Source organism: Chrysoperla carnea, chromosome 1, assembly GCF_905475395.1.
Source record: "Chrysoperla carnea chromosome 1, inChrCarn1.1, whole genome shotgun sequence".
NCBI lineage: Eukaryota > Metazoa > Arthropoda > Insecta > Neuroptera > Chrysopidae > Chrysoperla > Chrysoperla carnea.
Window position 1 is genome coordinate 120324007 of NC_058337.1, and position 10478 is coordinate 120334484.

Below are 10478 nucleotides of genomic sequence, written 5' to 3' on the forward strand. Positions count from 1 at the left end.
ATAAACACATGTTTTTCCCAGAAAAGGTTAACGTGTTACACAGATGTTCAGAAATTACGAGTGAAAATTCAGACGCCACAAAAATGTATACAACATTTCTAATTTGTGCCGAATCCGATTGTTTATTGGTGATTTTTAATGCCCGAACCAAAAAGAGGGGTGCTATAAGTTTAACCGCTATGTGTGTTTGTGCGTGTCTGCCGGTATGCGGCACCGTAACTCCTAAACGGATGAACCGATTTTAATTTTTATTTGAAAGGTAATTTAATGGAGAGTGTTCTTCGCTATGTTTCAAAAAAATCGGTTCTGTTTGGAGGCAGCTACAAGGAAAAAACCGCATTAGTCAGGGGATTATAAATTTTGTAAATTTCACTTGTATGAGACATATTTTTAAAATTTATTTTTAACTGTTTTGTATGTTAGCTATTAGCTAGTGTTATGCAGATCCGGCGAGCCTAATTTTCTGAACTCTTGAGCATCTCAAGTTTTAATAGAAGATCTGACCCTTACAAACAAATTTCAAGTGAAATCAAATAAAAGTTTGTAATTTTAAAGGATTTTCTAAAAGAAATGGTAAAATGAAAATAAAGACAAATTAAATATTGAAAATAAAATTATATACAAATTTTTTACATTTTTATTTTTTTTTCATTAAAATTTCATGAAACCTAAATTGATGGAACTACAGTTTCAATAAACAACGATCGATCTCTTGTCTCAATAAATATAATTTTATTTACTTAAATTAAAATTCATTTAAATAAATTTGATTAATTAACCAACAATTAGTAAACCTTCATCTGGGAATACATAAGGTGGTACTTCTAAATTCAATGGAGCTGGACCTTTACGAATACGTCCGGATCCGTCATAATGTGAACCGTGACATGGGCAATAGTAACCACCGAAATCACCAGCATTTGCAATTGGTACACAACCTAAATGTGTGCAAACTCCAATGACTACAAGCCATTCTGGTCTCTGTACACGATCTGTATCGGGTTCAGGATCACGTAATTCGGATACATTTACAGAGCGTTCATTTGAAATTTCTTCTTCAGTTCTACAAAAATAAAAATGAATAAATAGTGGAATCAGAGAACAGTTTTATTTATAAATACGGAGCAACTATTCTGATTTTAATTTTTTTATATATCAACAATCGAATATATAATAACTTTTATGAATAGGGAATATTGTATTTTTTTTATATTATTAATCCATTGTTTACACCGTTATAACAAAGTCAAAAATATAAATACTGTTTAAAAATGCTGTATTTAACTGTAAAAAAATATTTAAAATACATTATAATTTAAACGTAGTTTTTTGGCGCTCTCTGTTGATGACGTATAAGTGCGTGATCTGTCAATTGGTGACAGTTCAATGTATAATTTACACTTTAAAAAAAATGAATTTACAACACAGAATTTACACTCGTTATTATTAAGTTTTCTAATAAAAAGTCGTAGAATAGTATAATTTAATGAAATACCATATAAAATGTAAGTAATTAATATCATACAGTATGTCAACAAATTTGACAAGCGCGTACTATGATGTCACGTCCGTTATAAAATTTGAATTTCCGTTTTAGAAATTTTTAAATTATCTCACTGAATTTGTACTTTTATTAATTAATTTTAAGTAATTAACAAGTTAAAACAAACAATTGACTGAGTTAGTTGTTGAAATACCATGTATAGACAGTGTTGATGCGCAATCGTTTGTTTTTTTGACGTCACGTAAATAACAAAAGATATTCACTTTTAAATAGACACACACACAACTGATATTCCTATATTAATACATACTATAAAATTTGCACCTAATTAACGCCCTCGTGGATAAACAGTGATGTTTACAAAAAAATGTTTCAAACAAAAGTTTTTTATTTTTTTATAAGGAACATTTTTTACATTTAAACTTTTGTTCTATCTCTAACGGTTTACAAGATGGGTCCTCCGGACCCAAGACCCAATTGACCTATGATGCTCATTTACGAACTTGACCTCACTTTTTATGTCCTGAGTACGCTGTAAAAATTTCAGCTCGATATCTTTTTTCGTTTTTGAGTTATCGTGCCCACAGACAGACGGACGGACGGACAACCGGAAATGGATTAATTAGGTGATTCTATGAACACCTATACCAAAATTTTTTTCGTAGCATCAATATTTTTAAGCGTTACAAACGACGAAACTTAATATACTATGTATATTTCATATATATACTCAATGTAAAAAAAAATGCTTGGTTTAAAACATTCTAAGTGTTACTATCATAACATAACATATGATGAGTACGCTTAGAATGTTTTAACTGTGGCATTTTTTTTGACAGTGAGATACATGGTATAAAAACTTAATATACTATGTATATTTCATATATACATGGTATAAAAAGATATTAATTACTAAAATAATGGTTTAGTTGAAATGTCCAGTCATTAAAGTTACGGAAGAAAAATATTTGAACCAAATTTAAATTTCATGAATATTCCCTATTGTTCTGAATTTTTTCCAAGTTGATAAAATACTTAAAAACAAATATAAATATACCTGTGACGAATGAAAAGTGGTTTGCCACGCCATTTGAATGTAACATTCTTTCCTTCAGGGATATCAGCTAATTTAATTTCAATTTTAGCCATAGCCAAAACATCAGCTGATGCACTCATAGAACTGATAAATTCAGTTACAACTGTTTTAGCTGCGTAGGCTCCTGCCACAGCAGAACCTAAACAAATTTAATCAATGATAAGTATACTCATCGTCAAAAAATTTGCACGGTTTTTACCATTCTAATTGATATTACTATAGCAGCACATATTATCCAGTCAAATTAGGCCATAAAATATAAGTAAGATTACAAAAATTCCCATAGAGCTAAAAATTGGTATTAATGTTCAGAATACTATTATAAATGAATTGTAAAAAGTCCCCATCAATCCTCCTTGTGCAAAAAAATTTATTGAGGGGGGAAGTTTGCAAAAATAGGCTTTTCGCGTTTTTCAGCAAAACGATGGGTTTTACAGCAAAAGTTCAGACAAAAATTATAGATCTACCCCTTTTTTCATAAGTATTGTCATTTTCGTGATATAGCGGTTCAAAGAATTGAACAAATTATTTTTTTCGTAATACATTTTTGAACCATTACACGAGTAAAAGTATGAGGACTTATTTTTGATGAACCAGCTTCTTCTTCTTGGCGCTGTCTTTTCACAGCATCAATGCTACGCTTTCGAGTATAATTTTTTCGACATTGCACATGAATTTTTACAGATGTCTGGTCTTTCAGGTACTCCGAAAATTCACCACCTCTTTCAATACTTACGACTAATAGTATTTTGTGGAGTATGAGACCTTTGAAACGGGGCAGGTATACGAGAATCACCACGCTGACAATTGAATGGAAGACAGATGTTACTCAGGCCATGTTACTAAATAAAAATAGGGACAGATTTCTTGACGTTGATTTATATTCTAAAAATTTTAAAATTGTGTATGTATAACATATAGGAACTCATATTTTTACTCGCATAACGGTTCAACGAATAAAATAATTTTTTCAATTCTTTGAACCGCTATATCACGAAAATGGCAGCACTTATGAAAAAAGATGCAGAGACACATTTTGTAGCAAATTGAATGATCTACAATTTTTGCTGTTAAACTCACCGTTTGGTGAAAAACGCGAAAAACCTATTTTTGAAAACTTCTCCCATCAATAAAATTTTTTGCACAAGGGGGATTGATGGGGACTTTTCACAATTCCTTTATAATAGTATTCTGAACATTCATACCAATTTTAGGCTCTATGGGAACTTTTGTAACCTTCAAAGTGTAATTTGACTGGATAAATATAGCTATATCATTTAGAATCGTAAAACCTGTGCAAATTTTGTGACGCAGAGGTATACATAATAATTACGCATTACATTAAAAAAAATTTGGCAAGTTACCTCCAACTAATAAATATGAAAAACTTTTCCGTGCTTCTTCGGAATCTGCACTTGTAGCATTTGGATTTTTAACAGATTCTCGACGATATGCTGAGAAATCTGGTATCTTAATATCAGTATGGGCATATCGTACTTGAGTTGTTACTACAAAAATCATTTCAGAAATGTTATTACATAATCAAAATTATTATATTAAATATTATATCAAAACACAAACCTGCAGGTCCTGAACTCACACGAAGTTTCCCCGTAATTGGTGGAGGAATTCGAATTTGATCACTAATATTAAGACTTTGTTGAGCAGCAGCCACAACCACTGGTTTAGAAGACGTACTAGCTACGAACGATAAATTGGGTAGCCCATTAGATACAACTTGTGTAGTACCTTTTAAATAGGCAGATAAATTGCTAGATTTTGCAATCACGTTCATCGTGATGTTTTTGTGGACACTAAAATTAATAAATAAGTATTAAAAATAATTTTTTGCAAATATTTAAGATATGGCACCAACCTTGCTGTCTATGAAGTCGATTACGACACTTGATAAGAAATGCTACCAACCCAACACTGACCTATCTAATTTTAAAATTATTGGTATACACCTAAATAGAAATTTAATTCATTTTAATTAATAGATTTAATTTATTTAAATAAAATTCTCTTAAATATATTTAAAATATATACAATTTTAAATTTAAAATAGTAGTTTATAAATGTTGGTCAACCTGTTTATAAAAAATGGAAGGATGCTTCAAGTGCGTGCTTTCGCCGATAGGCGCCAATACATTGAATGTCAAAGGAATAATTTGATTTTAAAAATAGTACAAAAAAATTAAATACATAGCAAAATAAATTAATGTCATAATATCATTATAAATAATTAAAAATTAAAAGATTCAATTCGAGGAAAATACGACTTCTGAATGACAAACAATTATTTATTTCCGGTTTAGCATAGTTTAGGAAAATTGAAAAAAAAGTTTTTAAAATGAAAATACCGTGGCATTAAAAATTTTTGTGTTAATTGTGTCTTCAATTGAAAGGTAAAATTAAATTAAAAAAAATATAAGCACTTTCGTCTTTAGATGCTTTTTGTCCTATTTTTTTTTTACAATAATGCAATTATTTCATTTTGCATGCAGTGTTGCAACATGTATTACATATATGTGACAAAGATTGCATAAATCGATTCACTTTCGTTTTCATTTATGTATTTCCTTACTAAGGTAGTTTATTAATAAAAAGGGTATGAGTTGGAGAATAAATATTTATATATCTACATTTAAATAATAAAATATAGTTTTTACTTTCGTTATCATTCAGCAATCAAGTGTAATATTTTATATGTTCAAGTTTGCATGCAAACAAAAGAGCGAAGAGGGAGTTTTGGGGGGTGATGAAAATAACTGGGTGCATGCACATTCAGTTCTGTTGTACACATGCCCTAGCTCGACACACTCACTCTGTGACTCACATATAGTGCGAGCTATATTATTATTATTTGAGTTGAGAGTTGAATTTGAGGTGGTGTGTTTTACCTGCCGACTACCGTGGAGGAGGACTACACTTGACTATCGATTGAATTGTCAAGGCACTACTAAATAGCACATTAAACGTATGTCATGTAAGTATCGCTGTTGGTAACATGTCACACACTTCTCTATATACTATATCTTTTATCAATCCCATCTGCACCACATCTCTTTCATACCCATACCCACTTCAAAGGCATCCCCCATCACCCAACATATATTGATGGATAGATGGAATGTGGAGTTTAAAATGAACAATATACTTTTAGAAGATGACTATCCTGTTTATTTGTACAGAATGTTATTGCTTACAAGCTTAGATCTAGGCTAAAAGAAGAAGCTGTTTCTCAATATTAAAATGAATGATTTGATTATGCTTTATGCGCCAGATATTTCCAAAAATGAGGTATTCGAATCATCTTAGCGGGGATTTAATTTTAATATGATGTAGTTTTATAATATTTTTAATTTGCCAGGTAGAAATAAGTTTGATTTACTAGCACATATTTGCGTTAATTATCGCAATCGCTCTCAAATTCTAAACTCTCGAAAAGGTTAACTAGATTGTTATGGACACAAGAATATATCTATGGAAAATCATTATTGACTAATTACTCTAGGAATTGGGATAAATTAGAAAATATTAGCAATTAGTTATTTTCCATGCCACGAAATTTGTGCTAAGAATTATTTTGATAAAATGGTATTTAAAAGGTTGAAAAGACCAGTAATACGTTTTCTATATTTTTCGCCTTTTCGGTTTGCTGGTTTTGATAATTTTTTTCTATGAAGTACATGTAAATTTACATGTCAAACTCTCAAAGTCTTGTTTCGTATTTAATAATAACTGCGTCAGAGTTTAGGATATTCCGGTTCGAGCACTGGTAATGTTTTCGGGAGTTTATTGTGTAAAAATTTGAAACCGATAATTCGAGCCGTTTCGGAGAAATCTTGCTCTCCAACTTTGAAAAAACGTTTGCACTTAGTTAAATTTATTTTTTAATGCGCTTATCTTCGTGAATATTTCTCGGATAAACTTGGATATATTGCTTTCCTTGTTGAATTTAGATAGATCCACGAGCGGCTGCGTTAATTAACGCCGAGTTAAAGCTAGTAAAGCAACCGAATTTCTGCCTGATGAATTAAAATTGCATTCTTAAAATGATTTATCTGGCCTGGTGCTAGCAACGACAAAACTGTGTTCAATTATAATCTATTTTGATATAAAGACATGAAAATGATAAAAAAAAGAGTGCGGTCGTAGACCTACGTCAGGGACGAATTTAGGTTTTTCTTCAACCAAATTAATGACGTTTTGTTTACACCCACACACATATACTACCTCACACTCTTACGTGACGATTGCTACCAGTTTGCTCGTCGCCGCAAGCCGCGTTAAGAAATTTCATTCAAATAACAAGGTCTTAAAATAATTTAAAAAATTAACAATTTTCGCAATTTATTAGGAAATTCACACTAGTAGACCTAGTCGATTTCAGGTGTCAAAAGTATTTCTTCGCTACATAATTTCAATAAGAAAATAAAATATCCAAAATCTGGTGGTCTTGAAACAATTCTTTCGTGAAGTTGATTAACTACCTCTTATCCCATTCGAATACTTTTCTCCTGTGACTAAGTATTAGACAGCAAATGGCTTCTTACAGATTTGAAATTTATACGACCTATCTGTGCAGCCGTGGTGAGATTCTGTATTTTGTATGTAAGCAATGTATTAAATGAAAGTGATAGTTGGATCAAGGAGTTGATGGTTTTTCATTTCAATATTATTACGTAATGTAAATGTCGCAGATGGATTGCAGAATCAGTTTTATAAAACAATTCCGTAATGCATAACTGCTGAAAGATGTTAATCTAGATTGCTATTGCGTTTCTTTTAACAAAACTAGTACCCTAGTTTATCTGTAGTCACATAATATGCATGGTCTTAATATCCCTATGATTTAAGTTCAGTAATTATGAAACACCGTTAAACGTCTTTCAGTTGTTTTGCATAACGGAAATGTTTTGTTACACAACTAACGGTTACGTAAAACAGCTGATTCGGCAATCCATCTGCGACATAGATCTAACTTATATGAAGTGTAGTAAGTAGCTAGAAAATGAAATACACTCCACAAAAATTAAAACGGGATACTATTTCTTTCGTTAAAAATACACAATATTTGTAGACATGTAACTTTTTTATCCTTCGTCCTTTTAGGCTCTACCAGGGCTAATTCTATGATCAAAGTGATGATTTTGATGAAACGCTATACCTTAGGTACTTTAAGACTCGAAATCTTGTCATGCCAGTTGGAAATTCAAGTATATTTGTAAAAAAAAAACAAGTTCGTTGTTTGTGCTGATACAGAACACGCACCACGCCCTATTTATGAAAACTGTTATGCTCTTTAGAGAGTACTATTTTGCTCCTCCAATTTTATGAGCATTTCATAGCCATTTGATGTTCCGTTGTCAAAAAAAACTTTGAAAATATGTCAAGATGCTCAGATCTCGAGAATGAAAAGTTATACGGCTGTGAAATGCTCATCAAATTGGAATGGGAAAATAGTTCTCTCCTCTAAAGGGCATAACAGTTTTCTTAAAGCACGTAAGTCCATCACTTTACTCTTAAAATGACCCCTGACAGAGCCTGAAATGGATCCAGAGCAAATATTTAGTATTTTTAACGGAACAATGTGTTGCGTTTTTATCTTTGTGGAGTGTATAGGTTTGATGTAGTTTTGCAAAGTACAAAATAAATTAGTGTTACAAAATACAACACTATTCGGCATGTTTATGTTTCAGTGGCGGATTATTGTTTTTATTTTAATAAGCTATTTTCAGTAGGGGAAAGTTGTTTATTTTTCGAGAATATGTTTTCTTTCTAAAGTAAAATATTTTTACGAACTAGTTTTTTTTTTTGAAACCTCTTTCAGATTTCGTGATTTTACAAGACTTTCCAAGAAAAACTAAGTTTAACTCAAGAGCGAGTCTATACCTACCTGCGGTAACAATATCAAGAGACGATACTAAAGGCTGGGCCCAGCACTTTTTTAAATTTTCTTATAGATATATGCTTTTGTGAATATATTCTTCTTAATTTAACAAATTTTTTCCCGATTTCAATTTGGGACAGAAAGTTTCGAATTAGGTATCCTACCAACCTTGAAGTGTTGCAAATCTCAATCCTCTTGGATTTCCCCTCTCACTTTTTGCAAACCAGATAAACTTTTGCCGACATGTGGAATTTGATGCGTAGAATTCAATAAAAAAAAAATTAACACATATTTTACAACATTTTTACAACAAGAACGAGATGAAAGTTCTTTATCCAAATTTTCGTATTATTTACTGACTTGTATGTATTTTTGTATGTTTAAGACTTCACTTAATGTTTTCTAAAATATTGTGAGATCATAACTTACAAAAACTCTTATTGCTTGAAGAGGAAACATCGCAAGGAAATGAAATATAAACTACATTTTAGAAGAAAAACACTGCTTTTTAAGGATTGCAATTTAGTTCGAAGTTTTTTATTTCTTGTTACAGAAAAATTTACTTTTAATGTTACCGAGTTGGATTTTACATGTGATCAAGTACAAATGATTGCAAATAATTAAAAAATAATTTCTATGAATAAAATTTTTTGTAAACTTGCACAACTTGTACAATGAAAACTGTTTTTACGACTGAAGACAAACAATATTTTAATAAAAACTAGTCGAGTTATTTTGAGGTGTTTCAAATTCAGTATTTTAATTCCTCAAGTCAGCTACTTTTCTATCTTATTCTTGTATAACTTCGCCACTGTTGTACGCATTTCCTTTATCATTTATATCCACACATGAATACATATGTATATCTATTTGTTTGTTTGTTAGATAGATAGGCAACACAACATACAAACAAGCAATGCTACTTTAATGATGTTATTTCCATTACAAAATTATTATCTATCTAAAATAAATAATATGTTCTCGTTGAGTTGATTCGTATTCGTTCTCATCTTCATTATTCCTTTGTGAATATTATTATTAATGTTTATTCTTACATAATATTATTATGATTATCTAACATAGATGTTTACAACTATACTATAGCAAAGCGAAAGTAACGTAAAGCTCTTAATCAGCAATAAATATTCAATAGTTATCATAGATGTTGGTCTATAAATGGATGGCCAGCTTTCTATTCAATTCATATTTCAAAACTGTGTTCTTTTAAACTTAGAAAATCTCAACAAGGATACTTTAAAATTAAGAAAAAGCTTAGCACTTCACACGATGATGCTTTTGCCTAAAAAATTCATCTCCTAAAAGGGATTTAAAAGAGCGTTGACACTTGGCCAATTTTGAAGCGAGAAATGTAAAGAAATTTTATTCTTCAAGGGCGTAAAATATTGGGTGTAAGTTTATATGAAACTTTGTCATTTTTGAAGTTAGAAAAATGTATTTGTAAAAATAAATATATGTGCTCATGGTTCAAAACAAAAGTTTTCTGAATCACTTTTTTATCTGATTATTTAATCGAACCCAGCGAGTTCCATGGCCGAGGGATGCGTTATTTTCATTGAAATTTGTTTAATCTCTATTTTAAAATGTATGCTCATTGGCGTTTCCAAAAAAAAAAATTGTAATAATTGTTAATGATCGAAACAAAAATATACTGTTTCACGTTGTTTATCAATTTCAAAAGTTCCTCGAAAAGGACCTTTCCTAGTAGCTCATATTTTCGAATACCTTTTGGAAACACTCTGTAAAATAAAATAGTTAATGGAGATTCAATTATTCACAAATTATTTAACCTAATTTCGTACATTAAAGAAAGAGAAATAAAAAAAAAATAAGGTTAGTAAGAAAAACATATTACATATAATAATTTTTGTGTGTCTATTATTTTTCGTCACAAACTTGTGTTTTTACCAACAAATTGTAATCATCTCCTTCCTATTAACCCCCACTCCACTCCCCACTCTTCT

General features: G+C 30.5%; 1 protein-coding gene across 1 annotated transcript; it reads right to left on the reverse strand.

The window, feature by feature from the left end:
- Positions 1 to 619: 619 nt before the first annotated feature.
- On the reverse strand, positions 620 to 4582 carry LOC123290611 (cytochrome b-c1 complex subunit Rieske, mitochondrial). The gene is made up of 5 exons (XM_044870866.1): positions 4477 to 4582; positions 4182 to 4414; positions 3965 to 4108; positions 2562 to 2739; positions 620 to 1063 (listed from the first exon to the last, which is right to left on the reverse strand). The coding sequence occupies exons 2-5, from the start codon at positions 4393 to 4395 to the stop codon at positions 775 to 777; spliced, it is 825 nt and encodes a 274-aa protein (XP_044726801.1). The 5' UTR covers positions 4396 to 4414; positions 4477 to 4582; the 3' UTR covers positions 620 to 774.
- Positions 4583 to 10478: the final 5896 nt, after the last annotated feature.